This window comes from Eublepharis macularius, chromosome 17, assembly GCF_028583425.1.
Source record: "Eublepharis macularius isolate TG4126 chromosome 17, MPM_Emac_v1.0, whole genome shotgun sequence".
Taxonomy (NCBI): domain Eukaryota; kingdom Metazoa; phylum Chordata; class Lepidosauria; order Squamata; family Eublepharidae; genus Eublepharis; species Eublepharis macularius.
In genome coordinates, this window is record NC_072806.1 from 43972845 (window position 1) to 43998629 (window position 25785).

General features: G+C 44.8%; 1 protein-coding gene across 2 annotated transcripts in view; it reads left to right on the plus strand.

Moving 5' to 3' along the window:
- The window catches only part of CALN1 (calneuron 1), a 312731-nt gene that overhangs the window by 213843 nt on the left and 73103 nt on the right, over window positions 1-25785 (plus strand). For both annotated transcript variants that reach the window (XM_055001658.1, XM_055001659.1), the window contains exon 4: window positions 18490-18602. In XM_055001658.1, the coding sequence (XP_054857633.1) occupies window positions 18490-18602 (113 nt within the window). The remainder of the gene's footprint in view (window positions 1-18489; window positions 18603-25785) is intronic.

Below are 25785 nucleotides of genomic sequence, written 5' to 3' on the forward strand. Positions count from 1 at the left end.
GGTTGGGAGGGGCCATGGTGCCGTACCTCTGCTGGCCTGCAGCATCAGCTGAGTCTCCTGGCCTTGGGAAGGCTCTTCTGCAGGGCCTCTCCTGCCTGTCTCATCGGCTGTCAGAGTTCCCTTTCTCCCAGCCAGGCCCTCTGCGGCTATTGCAGCTGCCTCCTCCAGCCAGAACCTTGGGCCAACCCTGGGTGCAGAGCATGCAGCAAGGCCTGACCCTTCACCTGGCCAGGATCAGGAGTGGAGCAGTTGGCAATGCCCCCCCCCCGTCACTTGACCAGGATCAGGTGCAGAGGAGGTGGCCACTGTCAGGCTACAGATGACAGGCTATGGCAGGTAGATCCCTGTACCATTGTAGCAAGAAATCCAGGCTCTTGGTTAAATGGCTTTATTCAGATTTCAGATCATTTCCATATATATGTCCATAGAATTACTCAGAAGCAAGGTAAGCATCTAAGCAGTAAGAACAGGTTGACAGGAACAGTAACCTGTGGGAAAATCCTTCCTCTTAACACACACACTTGCTCCTTCCCCCTCCCAATAATAAAACCGGACTTTTGGGGCAAACTCTGAGAATGTCTCACATATTTGTACTATCAAGTCGAGTCACTGAGAAAGCAAGAGATCAAAGTTGAGACATAGCAGTGCATGGGAGTGAGCAGTATACAAGGTCAAAAGCACTGAAAGTTTCCACAGTCCATTAGATAAGGCACCTGCAGCTTCAATAAGCCTGTGAAAGGGAATAGTTATGGCATTGGCAATATGACATCAAGTTATAGTATGAAACATTGGTTCAGAAACAACAAGTCAGCAAACAACAGGTCAGCATTAAGTAGTGGCATGCATGGGGCACAGACATGACAGCCATGCCCACTCCCCCTGCCTTCATCCAGCCGGGATCAATGACAGAGGAGGAGGGAATGTCTGCCTGCCTACCCTCCCCTTTCTAGAGCCCATTGTATTTTTCCCCACAACGGGCTATGTTGCTAGTTGCTAAATAATGACTACAAGCTATTTACTGTGATTTTAGCAGGAAAAACAAGTATGTTCTTAAAGACTTTATTCATGACCAAAGTGGTTTTTTACTCAAAAGACAGTTGAAAGACAATGTTAGAACTTTTGGAAATACAATGTCTTGTGTACTGGAAGGCAGAAGACACAGAAGACAGTAAGAGAAATAGCAAAATAAGATCCTTCTTTCTGTCCTTCTTGCATGTCTCCAGATTGGTATTCTTAGGCTTCTTCCTGCTTCTTCCCGGAAGTCCCTCCTCCCAGTTTAGTAAGGTAGTTAGTATCTATTCTTTTCTCTCTGCTTTCTATCAGAGTTGTAGTTCCTGAATAAACTCTCTTCATTCACTCCTTAATCAGACTCAGGATCGTTCCTACGGTATACCAAACCCTACAAGAACTGTATTGGATATAGTAGAATATTTGGATAAACACAATGAAAAACAAGCAGTTCTGATTTTCTTTGAATCTAAGAAGGCCTTTGACAATTTGAACTGGATTTTCTTATTCGAAGTTCTGGAAGTTCTGGAAGCTTGATGTTCTGGAAAAGAATTTTATAAAAAGGGAGAAATCAATTTACACTACACAGACTGCTAAAATTAATGTTAATGGAGAATTAACTAAACCATGTGAGATTCAAAAAGGTACACATCAACGATGTCAGATGTCACCACTTATTTTTATTTTGGTGTTGGAGGTCTTGAACAGAGACATTAGACAGGAGGGAAAGATTAGATGTGTAAAAATTTTAAAAGGGTCATATAAATTAAGAGCCTCCGCAAAGGCTCTTCTGTTCACAGAATCACAAAGTTGGAATAGATCCAGAGGAGTTAGCCGTGTTAGTCTGTAGTAGAAAATCGAAAAGAGTCCAGTAGCACCTTTAAGACTAACCAACTTTACTGTAGCATAAACTTTTGAGAATCACAGTTCTCTTCGTCAGATGCGTCCACTCTTACCCTCGCATCTGACAAAGAGAACTGTGATTCTCGAAAGCTTATGCTACAGTAAAGTTGGTTAGTCTTAAAGGTGCTACTGGACTCTTTACAAAGTTGGAAGGGGCCATACAGACCTTCTAGTCCAACCCCCTGCCCAATGCAGAATGAGCTTAAAGCATCTCTTTTTTCTTTTTTTTTCTTTTTATTTTTTATTATAACAATCACAACATCATTACAGAACGAGTGTAACAATAACCAAAACATTCAAAACTATAAAATCGGAAGTTCATAACTTCATACAATGAGTAACAATATCTCTAAGAATATAACTTATACAGAAACTGTTGAATATGTAATGTCTACAATTAAGTTTTTAGATTTCAATTAACACAATAAAAGAGTTCAGCTGTATGAAGGGATCTTATACTGGGGTAGCAATCAGACAGAGAACTGAGATCTTTGTATTAAATTTCAAAGATAGACTGGTATATATGCATAGGGGCTTGCAATTCATGTTCTATAATATATTCATAAAACATTATCCATTTTTCATAGAAGCCTGAGCTTCATGTTGTGGAAATTGTTAGTAATTTCATCATTAATAATAAAATCCCAGACTTTTAAAAACCATTGTCTAATGGAAGGCTGCAGTGGTTTGTTCCAATTTAATGCTATTAAGTTTTTTGCAGCGATTAAAAGTGTCGTAATTAACTCACGTAGTAATACTGAAATTGTAACATCATGCCATAAATCAAGAAAGATAATTTTTGGTGAGAGTGGAATCGCAATTTTTGTAATTAATTGTACTTGGTGGAGTATGTCTTCCCAGAATTTTTTAATAATGGGACATTGCCACCAACAATGGGAGTAAGTTCCAATTAACCCACAATTCCTCCAGCAGTAAGGAGAGTATGCTGGGACTATTTCAGCAAGTTTCTTTGGAGTATAGTACCATCTAGTAATTACCTTATAGTGTAATAGTTTTGTATTAATATCTGATGTAGTGACTAACTTAGACATCCAAACTTCTTTCCATTGATCGATTGTAAACTGAATTCCATTTCGTGTAAATATTGGTAGTAGTAAATTTCTCAGTGTGGAGTATAAATTTGTACAATTTAGTAATAAGGCCCTTTCGTAATGTGTCGGATAGTTGCCCAAGGATAGTTGCAAATTCCATTTTAGGAAAACTTAGAATGTCAACTAATTTTATTTTGGATGCCATGTGAGAGAGTTGAAAGTAGAGAAACCATGGTACAGCTGAGTTGGGTTTTTTAATATATTAAATTTTTATTGGGCTTTTATAGTATAAACAGGGAGGGGTTACAACAAGACATAAACGATTAACAGATTCATATACAAGACACATATCCATTCGTCCAGATACAAAAAGCCACTATATATGTAATTAGCGCCCCATATACCTTCAAAATTCCCTTTTATTTTCTATAGTCTTTATTTAATTTCTATACTTTTTAATCCACTTACTCTGCTCCTTATATAACTTCTAATAATTTTTTTCTTTTGTGCATATTATAGATAGATCACATTTCACCTCTTTTACCTTTTAATCATGGATCTTAAATCCTTACTCATTCCAGGAGTGGGGTGGAAATAGTAACACCTAAAATATCAGCAGGACAGTAGTATACATCAACATAAAGAAAAGAGCAATTTTTATGCTAATTTCCCCTCTCTTATATCTGTTCTGGCCACACCTTCCAAACTTGTCTACTTGAATTTTCATAATAGTAAGGGTGGAGAGGCCAAATCAATATTTAGTTTAAAGACAATTTTATATTCTATAAAAAATTACCTCCTTCATCTATTTTGTTCCAGCCAAACTTATTTGCTTGGGTTTTCATATTGATAAGGCTAGGGTAACCACATAACTATATAGCTAAAACACAGTTTTGCATTTTAAAAATAGTAGCTCCATCTGTTTTATTTTGGCTATCTGCACTTGTTTACTTGGATTCTCATACTCGTAAGGTTGAAAAGAGCAGATGGTCGTTTAGCTTAAGCACTAGTTTGTATTCTGAGAAGAAGGAGTAAAGTCTAAGAACAATTAATAAACTCCAAAGGCCCATTTATCACATTATCACTATCGCTTTAACAGTAGATATACAAAGTCTCTTATAATATAGAGCCTCCAAAATTTTCAATAAATCTATATTGCATAACATTAAACATATAGAAAAAGTCTAAGTCATAATCCATACTTCTCCTTCTTTCTTACAGTAGCGTTAGACCATGATGGTGGTAGGATCCCTGTTTCTTAAATTTGATTACATGTATCTGTCAAAAGTTAAGCAAACTTGGGGCCAAATTTTTTGTAGAATTCTGCCAAGTAACCATCCGGGCCTGCTGTCTTGTTATTTTTGTTTTTTTATGGTTTCCTGAGTTTCTTCTATTGTAATAGGTGCATCTTTAAAAAGGCGATGCGTGCTCTCAGTTTTCTTAATGTGTTTATGTGATGATAAAAAATTCAAGATAGAGTGTTCATTTGGCTTTTTAGAGGCATATAATTTGCTGTACAATTGTTTAAATATGTTGAGTATTTCCTGTTTTATTATATGAAATCCCTTTTGGGTTTTGAATTGAGGGAATAGTTTTAGCTGTTTTCTTTGCTTTAACTTTCCATGATAAGACTTTAAAATGTTTAGGAGAGTGGTACCAAAATTTTTGCTTCAAAAATAACAAGTTTTTTTGGATTTGGTGAGTCTCAATTGCATCTAGGAGCTTACGTTCGAGTTGCAATTTCTGAAAAGTTTTCTTATTGCCTGTAGTTTTATGTTGCTGTTCTAGTAATTGTATTCTATCAAGAATAGCTTTTTTCTGCTCTGTTCTTTTTTTATTTGCGAAGGCAGCGATTGAGATCAATTGTCCTCTTAATACCACCTTGAAGGCATCCCATTGAATTTGTGACGAGGTTTCTTCTGTTATATTTTCTTTCATATAATCCTTAATATTATTTTCAATTTTTTTACAGATCTTATCATCAATAAGTAGTCTTTTATTCAGAGTCCAATGGCGTTCTGGAGACTTTTCGGCTAGGGTTAGTAATGAACAGCTCACCCATGTGTGGTCTGACCAAGTTATACTGCCAATTCATGAATTTATGATGCGGTTCATAAGGTTGGGAGTAGTAAAGATGTAGTCTATTCTCATGTGAGACTTGTGGCGTGCTGAGTAATACATGTCAAATCAAATTTATTATTACGGTCCTAGACCAGCAAAAGAATTACAGGAATGATCAATGTTACAGTGATAAACTAGAGAATTCCAATTAAAAGATACCTCAGTAACATAATAGATTACATTGCCTTAAAATATTTAAAATGTTTAAAGAGTAATACATGTAATCTTTCGTCTGCAAGTTCATTTGCCTCTATGTGTCATGCAAACCGGCACTTTTAATTATTTTAATTAAATTAGTGGGGGGGGGGTCCATTTGGGCCTTTAAAGTAGGATTTGTCCAAATTGTGGTTCATTATGTCGTTCAGGTCTGCTCCTCAATGCAGAATGAACTTAAAGCATCTCTGACAAATATTCATCCAACCTCTTATTGAAAACTGCCAGTGAAGGGGAGCTCACTGTCTCCCTAGGCAGCTGATTCCACCTTTGAACAACTCTGATGGTGAAAAGGTTTTTCCTAAGATCCAGCTGGTTCCTTTCTGCATATAATTGAAGCCCGTTGCATTGGGTCCTATCCTCTGCTGTCAACTTCGACAGCTCCTTGACCTCCTCCAAATGACAGCCTTTCTAATATTTAAAGAGACCAATCATGTCCTCCCTCAATCTCCTCTTCTCCAAACTAAACATTCCCAAGGCCATAAGCCTTCCCTTGTAGGGCTCAGTTTCCAGACCCCTGATCATCCTTGTCACCCTCTTCTGCACCCTCTCAATTTTGTCCACATCCTTTTTGAAGTGAGGCCTCCAGAACTGCACACAATACTCCAGGTGTGGCCTGACCAAGGCAGTATAGAGAGGGGCTATGACCCCCTGCGATTTCGATGCTATGGCCCCTTTGATACAACCCAAGACTGAGTTTGCCTTTTTGCCACCACATCACAATGACTGCTCATATTTAGTTTACAGTCCACTCTTACCCCAAGATCTCTTTCACATACACTACCACCCAGAAGTGTATCCCCCATCCAGTATTTGTGCTTCCCATTTTTGTGGCCCAGATGTAATACTGAGCACTAGGGGTGTGCAAAGGCACTCTGTTTCGTGTTTCGGAAGAATCTGTTTCGGAAACAGCAAAACCCGAAACAGCTAGCCGTTTCGGGTTTAGGCTTTCGGGATTTTTTCGAGTTGTTTCGGGTTTCTTTCGGGTTTTTTCAATGGGAAAATGCCTCCGTCTTCCCAGACTCCTGGGGGAGGCATTTTCCCACCGAATCAAGCCGAAATTGATGGGGACCTTCCTCTAACTCCTCTCTAACAACCCCCTAAGTTTCAGACCGATTGGACGTTGGAGGGCCATGTTATGGCCCCCCAAACCAGGTCCCCCTATCCTCGCATAGGAAAGGGAAGGGTGAGCATATTGTTAGCTTGCTGCTGCTCATCTTCTTCATTATTTCCTATGGGGAAAAATGAAGAGGCAGACTTCCTTTGCCCCCAACCATCTGGAGCCCTTCTCCCACCCTTCCTCCCACCCCCCACCAAGGCTCAGCCTGCTCCCACTTGAGGGGGCCATTTCATGGCCTCCCCAAGTAGGTGCTCTTTTCTCTACTACTTACAACTGGGGGAGGCTTGTCTTGCTAGGGGTGGCATTTTGCATGCAAAATGCCCCCCAGCCCTCAGTGGCCCTTCTCCCACCTTTCCTCGCACCCCCCACCAAGGCACAGCCTGCTCCCACTTGGGGGGGGAGCATTTCATGGCCTCCCCAAGTAGGTGCTCTCAGCCCCCAAAGTCCACCCCCTACAGCCCCACACAAACCTAATTCCCCCCCCCAGCTGCCACACACAGACCCAAATTCCAACATTAGCCCCTCACAGACCCAAATCCACCCCCAGCAGCCCCACACCCATAACCCCAGGAACAGGCTGGCAAAGGCCAGCCCTCTCCCTTTGTTCCCTATGCTGGGAACTTCTAAACTCTCTTTCCCTGGGCAATTCTGCACAGCCCAGGGGTGCCACAATGGTGGGCACACTTCTGAGTGCCAGCTGGTCCCTGTGAAAGAGCACCTGAACCACAGACACCCTCCCTCAAATTCCCCCACCACCTACAGAGATGGCTGGCCAGCCAGCCCCATTGTTCCCTATGATGGGAACCAACTGCACAACAAAGAATAAACACGAATAACACAAAATAAAGTTTTTAAAAAATTATTTTCTCCCTTTCAAAGTACAAGTAGGCAAAGCATTATGACACATTACACCAGCAGTCCCCCACACAGAAAAATAACACAACTCACTTAACATCAGAGAATCACAAAAGCACAATTCCTGTCAAAAACACTTTATTTCTTGAACAGCTTTAGGTTACACAGCAGGGGGGCACACCAAAGGGCATTCCAGCATTCCACCTCACAAAAATAACACAACTCACTTAACTTCAGAGAATCACAAAAACACAATTCCTGTCAAAAGCACTTTATTTCTTTAACCGCTTTAACCCACCAATTTTGGCTTGATTCGGTGGGAAAATGCCTACCCCAGGCGTCCGGGAAGACGGAGGCATTTTCCCATTGAAAAACCCGAAACAACCCGAAACAACCCGAAACGTTTTGGTTTATTTTGTTTTGGATAACCCGAAACGTTTCGGGTTTCCCAAAACGTTTTGGATAACCTGAAACAACCCAAAACAAGTTTGTTTCGTGTTTCTTTCGGGTTTCAGAAACCCGAATTGCACGCCCCTACTGAGCACTTATCTATGTTGAATTGCATTCTGTTCACAGCTGCCCACTTTTCCGGAGTATTCCGGAGTATTCAGGTCTTCTTGGGTGTTTGCCACTCCTCCCAATTTCGTATCATCAGCAAATTTAATGAGCAGCCTGTTTACCCTTTCATCCAGATCATTGCTTATTGAAAAGTATCAGGCCCAAAATCTAGCCCTGCAGCACACCACTGGACACCACCCTCCAATCTGATGAAACGCCATTGACCAACACTCTCTGGGTGCGGTCCTCTAACCAGTTCCCTATCCACTGAACTGTCCTATAATTCAGTCTGCATTCTTCCAGTTTACCCATTAGAATGTCATGGGGAACCTTATCAAAAGTTTTACTGAAATCTAGGTAAATAACGTCGACAGAGTTCCCCCGATCCAGTAAGCTTGTCTGAAATCCAGATAAATCACGTCAACAGAGTTCCCCCGATCCAGTAAGCTGGTCACTCGATCAAAGAAGGAAACCAGGTTGGTCTGGCAGGATCTGTTAGGAACAAAACCATGCTGACTTCCCCGGATCTCTGAGCGGTCCTTCAGATGCTTACTGATTGATCCCTTTAAAATCTGTTCCAATATCTTCCCAGCAACAGAAGTCAGACTGACTGGCCTGTAGTTTCCCGGGTCATCCTTCCTCCCTTTCTTAAAGATTGGGATAACATTCGCTCTTCTCCAATCTTGTGGCACATCCCCAGTCCTCCAGGAGGCCTTGAAGATGATGGACAGGGGTTCTGCAAGTTCTCTGGAAAGTTCTTTCAGCACTCTTGGGTGCACCCCATCCGGCCCAGGGGATTTGTATTCATCCAGTGCAGCCAGATGCCTCTCCACTACCTCTCTGTCAATGTCAATTAGCCACTCAGGTATCCTGCCACATTTTCTACTATCTCTAGATGTGCCTGAGTTCTTCAGGGAGAAAACAGAGGCAAAAAAGTCATTAAGCTTGTCTGCTTTTTCTCTGTCCTGCATCAGAGTTTCTCCATCTACTCCCAACATTGGTCCAATTGCCTCTTTTACCTTGCGTTTGCTTCTCACATATCTGTAGAAGTTTTTCTTGTTGTAGCGAGCCCTCCTGGCCAGACCCAGCTCGTACTGAGCTTTGGCCTCTCTGATGGCTGATCTGCAGTACCTAGTAACCCTCATATACTCCTCTTTAGAGGTCTGTCCTTCTCTCCATTTCCTGAACATTTCCTTTTTCTCCCTTAGCTTATTCTGGAGCTCCCTGTGCATCCACATCGGTTTCTTGGAGCCCTTACCATGTTTCCGTCTTGCTGGGATAGTGAAGGCTTGAGCTTGCAAAAGCTCGTGGTTGAGAACGCCCCACCCTTCACTCGCTCCTTTTCCTTCCAGCACACTCCCCCATGGAATGACTCTCATCAACCCTCTGAGATCATCGAAGTTGGCTCTACGAAAATCTAACCTACAAGTCTGGCTATGAACTTCTTTGGCTCCCCACAGCAACTGGAATTCAAGAAGGACATGGTCATTCCCCCTAAGGTCCCCACCACCTTCATCTCATCTACCAATTCTTCCCTGTTGGTTAATATCAAGTCTAGTATGGCCGAACCCCTTGTAGCTTCACCTTTTGAAAAAGGAAGTTATCGGCCAGGCAGGTCAGGAAATTGCGTGATTCATGACGCTTTGCTGAGCCTGTCTCCCAGCGCACATCGGGGAAGTTGAAGTCACCCATAATTACAAGGTTCTGATGTCTGGATACTCTGCCAATTTGTTCAAAGAGGGCAACATCCATTTCTTCTCGCTGGTTGGGTGGTCTGTAGCAGACTCCAACAACAATACCCTTTGTCCTTCCTCCCCTTATTTCCACCCATATGCTTTCCACTGGGCTGTCAACCACATTCTCCAGAACTTGCTGACAATCAAGCCCTCTCGTCACATACAACGCCACTCTGCCTCCTCTTCTACTCTTCCAGTTTTTCTTGAACAACTCATACCCATCCACTAGCACATTCCAGTCATGGGAATCATCCCACCAAGTCTCAGTAATTCCTACTATGTCATAGCCCTCTGTTTGCAATAGAAGCTCAAGCTCTTCTTTCTTATTGCCCATACTTTGGGCATTGGTATATAAACACTTGTAGCCTTGTAGGCATTGGTATATAAACACTGGAATGTTCCGAGCAAAGAGTCCCCCACAGGCTCTGCCCCCGACTTGTCTACTGGAATGGAGGAGAGCTGTGGTTCCAGCGAGATGCTTGACACTCATCCAGGCAGCGTCCAAACAGTGCTCCTCTCTGTCTTGCTTTCTCTTCCCGGGGTCAGGGTGCCCATTGTTGGGGGGTTGGTAAAGTTGTCCATGTGAGCTGGGTAACCCCTCTTTTGGGGATTGCCCCTAGTTCTGAATGCATTGTGAGGGTCCCTGCAGCTCCAGGTCCCCTCAGCTCCTCTACAGTAGAGTCTGTTGTGTAGTCCAGTCCCATTTGAGTCACAGGTACTGGTTCTCTAGAATATCTTCCAGGAATTGTGCCTGGTCCCAGTTGCCGGTCTGGGTTATTAGTAGAGTCCCCTGGCTCCATAGTTCTCGGGTTTGACTCTGATGACGTGAAGCCAGTAGCCATTCTCCAGAAGTTACAGATACAGTAGGATTAAAGAAGGATTCCTGTCAAAATGTCAGGCTATGGATGACAGGCAGCAGCAGATGGATCCCTGTACCATTGCAGCAAGAATCCAGGCTCTTGGTTAAATGGTTTTTTTCAGAAATCAAATCATTCCCACAGATATGTCCATGTGGTTTCTCAGAAGCAAGGTAAGCTGCTAAGCAGTAAGAATCAATTTGACAGGAATGGCAACACGTGGGAAAACCCTTCCTCTTAACTCACACATTTACTCCTTCCCCCTCCTATCAGCCAAACAGGACTATTCATGTGAATGCATCCTGAGAACATCGCACATATTTGTACTATCAAGTCTAGACACTGAGAAAGCAGGAGATCAGAGTTGTAACAGAGCAGTGCATGAGAGTGAGTGGGGTACAAGGTCAGAAGCACAGAGAGTTTCTACAGTCCATTAGATAAGACACTTGCAGCTTCTATAAGCCTGAGAATTCAAAACTGTTATGCCATTAGTAATATGACATCAAGTTTCAGCATGAAATATTGATTCAGAACAGCATCACTGGTTCAGCATGAAAATAATGACATGGATGGGGCACAGACATGATATCCAGCTTTTTCTTGAAAACTGCTGGTAAAGTGGAGTTCACCACCTCCATAGGCAGTTGATTCCACCTTTGAACTACTCTGACCATGAAAAAGTTTTTCCTAATATCCAGCTGGTACCTTTCTGCATGTAATTTAAACCTGTTGCTTCGAGTCCTATCCTCTGCTGCCAACTGAAACAGCTCCTTGCCCTCCTCCAAATGACAACCTTTCAAATACTTAAAGAGAACAATCATGTCCCCCCTCAATTTCCTCTTCTCCAAACTAAATATTCCCAAGGCCCTCAGCCTTTCCTCATAGGGCTCAGTCTCCAGACCCCTGACCATTCTCATTGCTCTCCTCTGCACCCTCTTGATTTTGTCCACATCCTTTTTGAAGTGAGGCCTCCAGAACTGCACACAATACTCCAGGTGCAGCCTGACCAAGGCAGTATAGAGAGGGGCTATGACCTCCTGCGATTTCGACGCTATGGCCCCTTTGATACAACCCATGATTGAATTAGCCTTTTTTGCCACCGCATCACAATGACTGCTCATATTTAGTTTACAGTCCACTTTTACTCCAAGATCTCTTTCCCCTACACTACTACCCAGAAGTGTATCCCCCAATCTGTATTTGTGCTTCACATTTTTGTGGCCCAGATGTAATACTGTGCACTTATCTATGTTGAATTGCACCCTGTTCACAACCACCCACTTCTCCAGAGTATTCAGGTCTTCTTGAATTTAACTGTCTTTTTGGGTGTTTGCCACTCCTCCCAATTTGGTATCATCAGCAAATTTCATGAGTAGCCCATTTAACCCTTCATCCAGATCATTGATAAAAATATTGAAAAGTACCAGGCCCAAAACCAAGCCCTGTGGCACCCCATTGGATACTTCAATCTGATGAAACACCATTGACCACCACTCTTTGGGTGCGGTCCTCTAACTAGCTCCCTATCCACTGAACTGTCCTATAATTCAGTCTGCAGTCTTCCAGTTTACCCATTAGATTGTCATTGGGAACCTTATCAAAAGCTTTACTGAAATCCAGGCAAATCACATCAACAGAGTTCCCCCGATCCAGTAAGCTGGTCACTCGATCAAAGTAGGAAACCAGGTTGGTCTGACAAGATCTGTTAGGGACAAGACCAACCATGTTGACTTCCCCAGATCACTAAGCAGTCCTTCAGATGCTTACAGAACGATCCCTTTAAAATCTGCTCTAATATCTTCCCAGCAATAGAAGTCAGATTGACCGGCCTGTAGTTTCCCAGGTCATCCTTCTTCCTTTTCTTAAAGATTGGGATAACATTCGCTCTTCTCCAATCTTGTGGCACATCCCCAGTCCTCCAGGACGCCTTGAAGATGATGGACAGGGGTTCTGCAAGTTCTCTGGAAAGTTCTTTCAGCACTCTTGAGTGCACCCCATCCGGCCCAGGGGATTTGTATTCATCCAATGCAGCCAGGTGCCTCTCCATAACCTCTTTGGCAATGTCAACTAGCCCTCCAGGTGTCCTGTCATGTCTACTACCATCTCTAGATGGGCTCAAGTTCTTCAGGGAGAAAACAGAGGCAAAAAAATCATTAAGCCTGTCCGCTTTTTCTCTGTCCTCTATCAGTTCCTTCTTCCACTCTCAACAGCTGTCCAGTTGCATCTTTCACCTTGTGTTTGCTTCTCACATATCTGTACAAGTTTTTCTTATTATACTGAGCATCCCTGGCCAGACCCAGCTCCTATTGAGCTTTGGCTTCTCTGATGGCTGATCTGCAGTACTTAGTAACCCTCATATATTCCTCTTTAGAGGTCTGTCCTTCTCTGCATTTCCTGAACATTTCCTTTTTCTCCCTTAGCTTATTCTGGAGCTCTCTGTTCATCCACATCAGTTTCTTGGAGCCCTTACCATGTTTCCATCTTGCTGGAATAGTCAGGGCTTGAGCTTGTAAAAGCTCATGTTTGAGAACAGCCCACCACTCGCTCCTTTCCTTTCTGACACACTCCTCCACGGAATGACTCTCATCAACCCTCTGAGATCATTGAAGTCAGCCCTACGAAAATCTAACCTACGAGTCTGGCTACGAACTTCCTTGGCCCCCCACAGCAATTGGAATTCAAGGAGGACATGGTCACTTCCCCCTAAGGTCCCCACCACCTTCACCCTATGTACCAATTCTTCCCTGTTGGTTAATATTAAGTCTAGTATGGCCGAGCCCCTTGTAGCTTCCTCCACCATTTGAAAAAGGAAGTTATCGGCCAGGCAGGTCAGGAAGTTGCGTGAATCTTGTAGCTTTGCTGAGCTTGTCTCCCAGCACACATCGGGGAAGTTAATGTCAACCATAATTATAAGGTTCTGATGTATGAATACTCTACCAATCTGTTCAAGGAGGGCAGCATCCATTTCCACTCCCTGGTCAGGCGGTCTGTAGCAGACTCCAACAACAATACCCTTTGTCCTTCCTCCCCTTATTTCCACCCATATACTTTCCACTGGGCTGTCAACCTCATTCTCCATAACTTGCTGAGAATCAAGCCCACTCCTCACATACAATGCCACTCCGCCTCCTCTTCTACCCTTACAGTTTTTCTTGAACAACTTGTACCCATCCACTACCACATTCCAGTCATGGGAATCATCCCACCAAGTCTCTGTAATTCCAACTATATCGTAGCCCTCTGTTTGCAAGAGAAGCTCAAGCTCTTCTTTCTTATTACCCATACTTTGGGTATTGGTATATGGGCATTTGTAGCCTTGTACCTTCATTTGATCTAGGGATGGGTCCCCACTGTTATCACTTCTACATTGAAATCCCCATGTTGATCGTCCCCTTCCCCCTGAGGCATCAGTTTAAAGCTCTCCTCATGAAGCTCTCCAGGTTCTTTCCAAATATTTTCTTCCCTGACCTTGAGAAGTGGACCTATCCTGTGGTCCCAGAATGCAAAGGGCTGCTGCTGGCACCACCACCTCAGCCAATGATTCACCTCAAGTATGGTCTGCTCCCTTTGCATTACTCTTCCTTTGACAGGAAGGATAGAAGAGAATACCACCTGTGCCTTCACTGTCTTCAACTGCCTTCCAAGAGCTTCATAGTCCTCTTTAATTCTTGCAACATTATTCATGACAGTGTCATTCAATCCCACGTGAACCAACAGAAACAGGTACTAATCAGTCTATCTGATCAGTTTTGGCAGTCGGTCTGTAATATCCTGAATTCTGTCTCATGGCAAGCAACACATCTCTCAGAGTAGGGGATCTGGTCTGGACACATGACGTTCCATACCTCTGGGCAGAGAGTCCCCGACTACCACCACTTTCCATTTTCTTCCACTTCCATGTAGCCCCACGCCCTCTTCACTCCCTCCTCCAGGTCTTTGTAGTTCTCCTTCCACTCTCATCTCCGTCACCATTTCAAGCACCTCAGAATGATTCTTCCAATCCAGTGGTCCAGAGCATCGTCTTAGTCTACATCTTCCGGCATGTACTGCAGAACTGAGAGGAGGCTCAGAAGATAGATCGACTCTTCCTTCTTCTCTTGGACTTACTTCTTCATGCTTGTGCAGGGCCCCCAGGCTCTTCTCAATAAAATCCTCCCCTTCCTTAATTTCCTGAAGGGTGGTGATCCTCTCTTCTAGGCTCTGAATCTTCTTTAAAAGCCTGACCAGCTTACTCTTGTGACAAGTGAAGTCCGTCTTCTCTTCCAGGAGGAAAACAAACATGGCACACTCCATGCAGGTGACTGGAAAGGGGCCTTCTGTCGACACTATCGCCTTCCAAGTATATTCCAAGAGTATGAGAAATAATAGAACTAGAGGGAACATTATGTGAACTAAAGGGTATATGTGCTGTTGGAGGTCAGAAGGGAGGGGAGGGGAAGGGTGGCTTGGGATGAAATATGTATTTTGTAGGAGAAAGAGATATTGAAGTGATTATGTTTTGCAACCTATCCAATAAAAATGTTTTAAAAAACAAGTATATTCCAAGAGTACTCTGAGGAGAGTTTCGGGGCCCACAGGCCAAAAGGCAGAAAGACAAAAAAAACCTTAACCATCTAGCAGCAGCTCACCACATGCTCTCCACCCCTTGCCTCAGCCCAGCTGTCTTAACTCTTCCTCTGGTGAGGAGGAGCCCTTTGTTTTAACAGGTCACTTCCAGCCAATCACTGCAGAGCTCAGCAGGGGTGTGGCTTGTAATCAACAGCAACTCACTCAGCCCTCAACAGCCCCAAAAACACAGCCCCAAACAGAACTTAAACAGAACCACTTTCTAGCAAGCTACAAGAACCCCCTTCCCCTCAGCTTCTCACACTGCAGCTAAGAAGGCAAGGCAGAAAGACAAAGAAAACCTTTCCTTCTAGCAGCAGCTCACCACATGCAATGGATCTTGGAAGATCCATTGGGGGAGTTGAAACATTGATGGAGAAGTTGGCAGAGTTTGGTACTCTGACAGTTTTCAAAATAAATGAACAGGAAACAAAAATGCTAACAAAAATATGGATACTAAAAACCAGGAAGAATTGATGAAAATAACAGGTTTTAATGAGGGGGGAGGAAGGTAAAATATTTAGGTATCACACTGATGGGGATGGATTGTATGCTATTTCAAAATAACTATGTTAAGACACGGAAAGAAATTTAAAAATATATATTAAGATGAGATAAAATACAGTTGTCCTTGTTGGGGAGAATATCAGTTATCAAGATGAATGTTTTACCTAGGATGTTATTTGGTTCCAGGCAATACCTGTTTTAACTTCAGAGGCACCATTTAAACAGTGGCAAAAGGATATTTCATCATTTATATGACAAAGGAAAAAATCAAAAGTTAAATACAAAATTTTACAAGATGTGAAGGAGAGAGGCAGCCTAGGCTTACCAAATTTGAAGTTGTATTTTGCTGCCTCGTATCTAATGTGGATGAAGGAATGGATGCTTCTGAGAAATGATAGGCTCTTGAATTTGGAAGGTCATAACCTGAGATTTGGATGGCATGCTGATTTGTGGTATGAAAAACTAAAGGTCAATGTGGACTTCAAAAATCATTATATTAAGTGAGCCGTCTTGAGAATTTGGAACAAATATAAACTGTGACTGTCACAGAAGACACCGCTTTGGATTTCAACACGTGTAGCATTTTATAGAGGTGAAATGACAACCAAACAGGGATGGTTGACTTATGGAGATTTATTAGAATTCTCACAAGGAGATTGTATATTGAAGACAAGGGGAGAGTTAATCGCTAAAGGTTATAAATGTCAATGGTTTTTCTATGCACAATTACTAGAAAGTTTTAAAACAGATTTTAAAATTCTGGGGCTTTGACTGCAAAAAGACAGAGGCTGATTCCACACACATTGGATAACGCACTTTCAATGCACTTTATCAGTCGTTTGATGTGGATTTTTTGTTCCACACACAAAAAAAATCCGTTCCAAATGATCTTTAAAGAGGATTGGAAGTGCATTATCCAACATGTGCGGAATCAGTCAGAGTTTGAAAAAGAGCTTTGTACAAACGATGAACACGTTATTTCAAAAACATATAAACTTTTGTTGAAATTTGATACAGAAGAAGGTGTGAAAGACTATATGATACATTTTTGTTATAATATACAAATGGGCCTCAGAATCTATGATTAGTATCTGAATCTACAAATGGACCAGTGGGGAAATATGTGGGTAAAGGGGCTCAAATTTACTTTCAGTTTCACACTGAAAGAGAACTTCTGTAAAATGATGTATCAGTGGTATATGTCTCCAGATAAATTAGCAAAAAATATTTGGTCACAAATTCATATGTTAATATAGAAAATCTTGAAGATCTATATACAATTTAAACTAGAAGACTTTTTGTTGGAACTAATGGACAAATAGTTGGAAAATAAACATGACATTCTATTTTTATATATGACAACGACAGCTAGGCTTTTATATGTGCAAAAATGGAAAAGTACAGTATTGCCTTCAGTTGAGGACTGGACTGTGAAAATGATGGAGTTAGCAGAGATGGCTAAACTTCACAGCCCTAATCAGAGATAAAACATTGTCTACCTTTATAGTAAATTGGAAACTCCTTATTGATTTTCTGCATGAGATGAGAAAAAATTAACTGATTATTTGTGGATTTGTTTTCTAAGAAGATAAATTTGGGAAAAATAAATAGAAAGGGGTAGAATTGAAAAGGTAAATTCTGGAGGTATTAAAAGTACAAATATAATGTTTGTAAAGATATGTTAGTTGTAAAGAAAAATAGAAAATGGAAATATATATTATTTTTCTTGCTTCATTTTCTTTAATTCTTGCTCTTTTTCTCTTTTCTCTTTTTTGTTTTTCTTTTCTTTCTCTTTCCTTTATTGTGTTTCTAATCTTATCAATAAAATAAAAAGTATTTTTTTTAAAAAAGAGAGAGAGAAAGAGAGAGAGATTCCTTCTGCTGAATTAGACCATTGGCCTACCCAGGTCAGTACTGTCTATTCTGACTGCCAGCAGCTCTCCCGGATGCCAGGCAGAAACGTCTCACTCTACGGGACCATATTGTTTCCAGTAATTGGTGCCACAGAGTTTGATGGAGTTTCCAGCAGTTCCTATAGAAGCATGACATCACTTGCAGGTTTTCCCCAGAAGTGATGTAAAGCTGTTGTATAAAAGGCAATTTTAAAATGTATTTTTCTCATGCCAGCCAGCTGGGTAGCAGCAGGCAGTGAGGGTTGCCACTATGGTGGAAGACCTGACTATCCTATTCACATCACCTACTCTCTAATCCTTTTAACAGAAGATTTCAGGGACTGATCCTGGGTCTTCTGCCAAGCAGATGCTGTACCACTGAACCACAGTCCCTCCCTTGAATTTTAAATAAAAAGCTACAGTACAAACAGAACACAGCTGATAACATTCACACAGTTGAAAATGTCCTAAATGTATCTATACCCAGAGCACATATTTTTATAAATAAAAGGCTGCCAGCTCAACTATAATGATTCCACTTGTTTATTATCATTGATTTACTACTTTCCTTCATTTCTGATAAATCCCAAGTTTTAAATAGTCATTCTGAGATGGAAGGTAATTAAAAATGATGGCAATACTAATCCACTAAAATTGTGTCAGCAAATTCCAGGTCATTTTAAAATACTTATAGTGATCTGTGGTCTCTCAAAGTATGCCCCCATACTTGTTTGTTTGTTTTTTAAAGAAAATGCTGAAGGCCATTTTATTTCTGAATGTGTTCAAAAGAATTTGGGCTACAGACATTCTCTAAGGAGTTTTTAAGAATGCTTTTTTAAAAAACAAATTATGACGCTGTCTTAACTGAATTAATTGTAAGCCCCCTTCAGACATAAAAAAGGGCAGGATATACACATTTTAATAAACAGGGTGTATTTCCCTCCCTCCCACCCCCCGTCCCACCCACCCCCGTCTTTTTTTTATATAATAAATCATTTTTCAGTTAGCTATTGAAGATAACCCAGAAAATTGGTTCTTTCTCAAGTATGTCTTCCTTTCCAGGAGATGGTCAAGTTGATTTTGATGAATTCATGACGATCCTTGGACCAAAACTGGTGTCATCAGAAGGGCGGGATGGTTTTCTGGGAAACACGATTGACAGCATATTCTGGCAGGTAGGTGGTGAGGCTTTGAAAAAACTGCTTGGCAAACAGCCATAAATATGTTAAGAAAGTCTTTGCTCCATTCCTCTGGTGGATAACAAAGAATGCTTTCAAGTTGGGAAAGGCTATCAAAGCTGCTTTTGTTGCATGATGTTGGCACAGTGAGATTTTTGTTGTGCCCCGTAAAGAGAACAGAAGGCATTTATTTAGGAAGTTACATTAATGGACATAGACAGAACTTTTAAGCTTCTAGTTAAATAGTTGCCATGAAAAGGACAATATAAGCACAGGGCTAGTTCCAGGCATTGGTGAGCCCTGGGTAGTGAGTAGACATGGGCACAAACAGGAAAAAAACCAAACATGCTGTTTGTTGTTCATTGCCATTGACGAACACGAACAGATGAACAATAATGAATATGTCCCATTAACGTACATGTTTGGTGTTTGGTGTTCGTGGGGGCCAGAATGGCCCCCTTGGGACTTAGAGAGCCCATATTCACAGGGAGTGTTCAGCAGGCTCTCCTCCAGCCATCACACAAGTTTGGTCAAGATTGCAATATGGATCTTGGAGTTATACATACTCAAATCCAACACCCCCAGAAAACACCCGTTCAATATCATTGGATCCACCAGTTGACTTTGGCCCCATGTACAAGCAGTGGACTTGAAGGCGGGCCACCTTCCCTCTAGTGGGTGGGGGGTTTGGCTGGTCACTGGCAGCACCCCCCACGTGCCAGGCTGCCAGGCCGCCCAGAGGCTACTTTCCACCAAGGCATTAATATGGGTTATGTCAGTGGCCGCCAGGTCTGGGGGAGGCTGGGGGAGGTGGTGGTGGGCCACCTCCCCTCTAGGGGGTGGGGTGTGTGGCCGCTCACCAGCGGCACCCCCCATATGCCTGCCCGCCAGGCCTCACAGAGGCTACTTTCTGCCAAGGCCGAAAGGTGAGTCAGATCGGCAGCCGCTGGGCCTGGCGGGCTGGAAGAGGTGGTGGTGGGCTGCCTCATGTCTAGGGAGCAGGGTGTGTAGCCACTCATCAGCAGCACCCCCATATGCCCACAGCTAGGCTCCCAGAGGCTACTTTCTGCCAAGGCCAGAAGGTGGGTAAGGTCAGCAGCTGCTGGGCCTGGAGGGCTGGGGAAAATGGTGGTGTGCCACCTCACCTCTAGGGGGCAGGGTGTGTGGCCGCTCACCAGCAGCACCCCCCATGTACCTGCCCGCCAGGCCTCCCAGAGTCTACTTTCCATCAAGGTCAGAAGGTGGGTCAGGTCGGCAGCCGTTGGGACTGGTGGAGTTGGGGAGGCGGTGGTGGGCTGACTATCCTCTAGGGGGTGGTGTGTGTGGCCTCTCACCTCGACAACCCCCATGTGCCCACCTGCCAGGCCTCTGAGAGGCTACTTTCCACCAATGCATTATGGTGGGTAATGTCGGCAGCCACCGGGTCTGGTGGGCTGGGGGAGGTGGTGGTGGGCCACCTCCCCTCTAGGGGGTGGGGTGTGTGGCCACTCACTGGCATAACCCCCCATGTGCCCACCCGCCAGGCCTTCCAGAGGCTACTTTCCGCCAAGGCTGGAAGGTGGGTGATATCAGCAGCTGCTGGGCCTGGCGGGCTGGAGAGGTGGTGGCGGGCCACCTCCCCTCTAGCGGGTGGGGTGTGTGGCCACTCGCCAGCAACACACCCATGTGCCCACCCCCCAGGCCTCACAGAGGCTACTTTCTGCCAAGGTAGTAATGTGGGTCATATCGGCAGCTGCTGCATAACCAAATGACCCAGCAACAGTCTGCAAAGAAAACCTTCCAGCAAGACATGATGGTGTACGCGGAGGCCTTGCACACACAAATACACAAACTGGTGGGTCAGAGACACCAACATACATCCAGCAGATGGGGACATCATGGCATTGGGGCCAATGCTGTTGTCCGCACCTCGCATGGAGCAGAGGCTGTTGTTGACCCAACACACTGGCTGGACATGGAGCATTGGACGTTTAGGTACATGGGATAGATAGGTTTCTCAATAGACAGGTGCATAGCTGTATGGGATAGGTGTATAGGATAGAGTGGTGCATGGATACATTGAATACCTGTATTGGATTGACAGAAGAGACAGATACCATTTACAGGGATATTGTGGAAACAGGTGGATTGCATAAATATCTGGGTTATCCTGTCATTAGAAAGTTGGAAGGAAAGAACCAAGGGTAAGAGGTGGGGCCCACCCCTAACATGTAGAAGTGGAGGATCACGTAACAGCCATTGAGGCGGTGGAGGATGCCTTCCCCCCATTGTGGGGGAGGCATCGGTTCCCCTAGGAAAGGGGATTGTGGGCAGACAGGTAGGTGCCCTCATGGGGAGCTGTGGGCTTCCCCCTGCATCACCCACTGACCTGCCTTCACAGACATGGCAGTCTATTCAGCATCAGCACCCTACAGAAGATGGCAGTTCCACAGAATCCACACCACTCAGAGACACCTCACCTGTGTAGGCAGTACAGGCAGGCTGCCGCCAGGATCACCTTCCTGCCTTTGCGGAAAGGACGGGAGTCGTGGGACCCATTCCCCCCTGCTCAGAGGGGACAGCAGGTGCCATAGAATGGGGGGCACCATGTGGCACAACCGTATCAGCAACAGCTTTTGAGCTGCCCCTCGTGCCCAAAATCGGTGGCAGCTGACATAGCCCACCTTCCCGCCTTCATGGAAAGGGCGGGATGGACAGGAGAAGTTGTGGGGAAGGGTCGTAGTGGTTCCATCCAGACAGGGCAAGGTTGAAAAGGGGACTGGGAATTTGTCAGGGAGAGGACGTGATGGGCAAGACAAGTCGTGGGGAAGGGTGATTTCGGCACCATCCAGAAAGGGAGAGGTTGAAAGAGGGACCATCCAGGAACTTGTCAGGGAGAGGAGGACAAAGGGTTACTGGCCACGTTGCGGAGCGGGACTGGGAAGGCACCTTCATTTGTGAGCTGTGAGCCAAGAAACCCACTGAGTTGTAGGACAGCAGCAGCAGCTGACATAACCCACCTTCCTACCTTCGTGGAAAGGACGGGATGGGCAGGACAGGAGAGGTCGTTGTGAAGTGTCGTATTGGTTCCATACACAGAGGCTGAGGTTGAAAGAGGGACCGTCCGGGACCTTTTCATGGAGAGGAGAACAAAGGGTTGTTACCAGCCACATTGCGAAGCAGGACCGGGAAAGCCCAAAGGCAGCGGCAGTGCCATGGTAGTCCCTTATGCTCAAAAGTGGCAGCAGCTGACAGCACCCACATTCCTGCCTTTGTGGAAACAACAGGATGGGCAGGACAGGAGAGGTGGTTGGGAAGGGTTGTAGTGGTTCCATCCAGAGGGGGCAAGGTTGAAAGAGGGACCGGGAACTTGTCAGGGAGAGGATGCGATGGGCAGGACAAGTTGTGGGGAAGGGTCGTATTGGTGCCATCCAGAGAGGGAGAAGTTGAAAGAGGGAACAGAACTTGTCTGAGAGAGGAGGACAAAGGGTTACCAGCTGTGGAAGCAGCCCCGAGAACTGAGGGGGGCTAGAGCCCGCTGCAGAGGAGTTTGGCCTAGAACCAGAGTAGACTTGGGGTGGCTCAGAGCCCAGGTAGGTCCAGGTCCACGGAGGGATACCCAAGTAGGTTGAGGTTGACTTTGATGAAGGTCAACATGTCCACCAGGTCCGGGTGCACAAATGTGCGGCAGGGACAGAGGAGGTCTCCCCGGTGGGAGAACACCCGCTCGCTCTGCACGCTGGTGGAAGGGCAGGACAGGATGTTGGTTGTCACAATGGACAGGTCCGGCCATATGGCAGATTTACTCGCCCAATACTCCAAGGGGTTGGAATGGGCTTGGTGGGCTCCGTGAGGTACTCTCACACCATAGCCCCCGTCGAGTCCTCCACTGAGAGAGATGCGCCCATTGTGCTGCGGCCAACCACACAACCCGCTGACGAGGCCCAGAGATCAAGATGGGCTGTTGGGTGGGTCTCTCCTGGCATGGCTCTCTTCCCACCTCCTCCTCCTCCTCCTCCACCACCCGCCCCTCGCCCCTGCCCGGTAACGTCAGGCCTGCCTTCTCTTTCTGGAAACGGAGCACTGCTGTGTGGAACTTTTTTTTCCAGCGCTGCATCTGACCCGCCCACATGGCAATGCTGCCCTTGATCCGGGGGTCACAGAGGGAGGCCATTTGGTACAGCACCTCATAACACAGAGGATGCAAGCGCTCGGCCACGCACACCTGGATCCTCCTCACAAAGTCCCAGACCCTGGGGAGCACATCTTTCTCATGCTCGAGCTCCTTGGCCAGAAACTGGTTGAGCCCGTGGATCAGGGGGATGACCTGACCCAGCCTGGCCTCGTAGGAGCACAGGAGCTCGGTAGCCTCCTTAAAGGGTTTCAGCATCCGGGACATCTGGCTAAGGACTCTCCGTTCCATGGAGCTGAGGCTCAGCTCCTCTCCCCTCCTCAGAACGTCTGCGGATGACAGGATGTCCTGCAACAGGCCCTTCTGCTCCACCAGACGACATATCATATTATAGGTGCAGTTCCAGCAGGTGGGCAGGTCCTGAAAGACTTGGTGCTTGGGGTTCACCCCTCCCCCTGCCTCTGGAAGAGCTCGTTGGAAGAGTTGATGTTGCGGGAGAAGTGGGAAGTAGGGATGTGCATTTCAGCTTTCTGAAAGCCGAAAGAAAGCCGAAACAAAAGTGTTTCGGCTTCTTTCAGGTTAGCCGAAACGTTTCGGGCTAAGCCGAAACGTTTCCGCTAGCCGAAAGAAAAAAAGCCGAAACGTTTCGGCTTTCGGCTTTTTCAATGGGAAAATGCCTCCGGCGTCTTCCCGGACGTCTGGGGGAGGCATTTTCCCACCGAATCAGCCCAAAATTGGTGGGGACCTTCCTCTAACCCCTCTCTACAAACCCCCCAAGTTTCAGACCGATTGGACTTTGGGGGGCCATGTTATGGCCCCCCAAAGCAGGTCCCCCTATCCTCCCATAAGAAAGCGAAGGAGCAGCATATTGTTAGCATGCTGCTGCTCATCTTCTTCATTATTTCCTATGCGGAAAAATGAAGAAGCAGGCTTCCTTTGCCAGGGGTGGCATTTTGCATGCAAAATGCCCCCTCACCCTCAGGGGCCCTTCTCCCACCCCTCCTCCCACCCCCCACCAAGGCTCAGCCTGCTCCCACTGGGGGGGGGCATTTCATGGCCTCCCCAAGTAGGTGCTCTAATCTCATTCTCTACCACTGACAGCTAGGGGAGGCTTGTCTTGCCATGGGTGGCATTTTGCATGCAAAATGCCCCCGAACCCTTTGGGGCCCTTCTCCCACCCCCCACCAAGGCTCAGACTGCTCCCACTTAGGGGGGCTGGCCAGCCAGCCCCATTGTTCCCTATGATGGGAACCAACTACACAACTAAGAATAAAACAAGAACAACACAAAATAAAGTTTTTAAAAAATTATTTTCTCCCTTCCAAAGTACATGTAGGCAAAGCATAATGACACATTACACCAGCAGTCCCCCACACAGAAAAATAACACAACTCACTTAACATCAGAGAATCACAAAGCACGATTCCTGTCAAAAACACTTTATTTCTTGAACAGCTTTAGGTTACACAGCAGGGGGGAACACCAAAGGGCATGGCAGCACTATCTTACACAAAAATAACACAACTCACTTAACATCAGAGAATCACAAAAGCACAATTCCTGTCAAAAACACTTTATTTCTTGAACAGCTTTAGGTTACACAGCAGGGGGGGGGGGACACCAAAGGGCATGGAAGCAGTATCTTACACAAAAATAACACAACTCACTTCACATTAAAGAATCACCCCAAAAAATTGCTGTCAAAAGCACTTTATTTCTGTAACTGCTTTAGGTTACACAGTAGGAAGGCACAACAGAGCAGGAAAGCAGTGTACTACACAAAAATAACACAACTCACTTCACATCAGAGAATCACACAAACACAATTGCTGTCAAAAACGGTGAAGTGGGTTGTATTATTTTTTGTAGTACATTGCTATCATGCCCTGTTGTGCCCTCCTACTGTGTAACCTAAAGCTGTTCCAGAAATAAAGTGTTTTTGCCAGGAATTGTGTTTTTGTGATTCTCTGATGTTAAGTGAGTTGTGTTATTTTTGTGTAAGATAGTGCTGCCATGCCCTTTGGTGTTCCCCCCTGCTGTGTAACCTAAAGCTGTTCAAGAAATAAAGTGTTTTTGACAGGAATCGTGCTTTGTGATTCTCTGATGTTAAGTGAGTTGTGTTATTTTTGTGTAAGACAACTCACTTAACATCAGAGAATCACAACGCACGATTCCTGTCAAAAACACTTTATTTCTTGAACAGCTTTAGGTTACACAGTGCTGCCATGCCCTTTGGTGTTCCCCCCTGCTGTGTAACCTAAGGCAGTGAGAAAGATGAACTTATCTTTGGTTCTCAAGAAGAACACACCACGAGCCAGCTTCGGCTGGCAGTCAAGGATACTGGCTCAGCAGAGCAAGAAAGAGAAAGTAAGATTTTTGCAAGATAACCTACTGGCATTGTAGCAATAAAGAACTTCCCACACTCTCAGAAGCCAGAGGCAGAACCCATATACATTCATGGCAGATACGCAGAAGGCATGTATGACAGCCACAGTGTTTTAAGTGGGTGGTTGTGAACAGGATGCAATTCAACATAGAAAAGTGTGCAGTATTACATCTGGGCCACAAAAATGTGAAGTACAAATACAGGATGGGGGATACACTTCTGTGTAGTAGTGTATGTGAAAGAGATCTTGGAGTAAGAGTGGACTGGAAACTAAATATGAGCAGTCAGTGTGATGCGGTGGCAAAAAAGGCTAATTCAATCTTGGGTTGTATCAAAAGGGACATTGCATCGAAATTACAGGAGGTCATAGTCTCTCTCTATAGTCCTTTGGTCATAGTCCCTTGGCCAGCCACACCTGGAGTACTGTGTGAAGTTCTGGATGCCTCACTACAAAAAGGATGTGGAGAAAATTGAGAGGGTGCAGAAGAGAGCGACGAGAATGATCAGGGGTCTGGAGACTGAGCCCTACGAGGAAAGGCTGAGGGCCTTGGGAATGTTTAGTTTGGAGAAGAGGAGCTTGAGGGGGGACATGATTGCTCTCTTTAAGTATTTAAGTATGTCAGGCTATGGAAAATAGGATACATTGAAGCCGATTCCCCCCTTGCAGCAAGAAATCCAAGCAC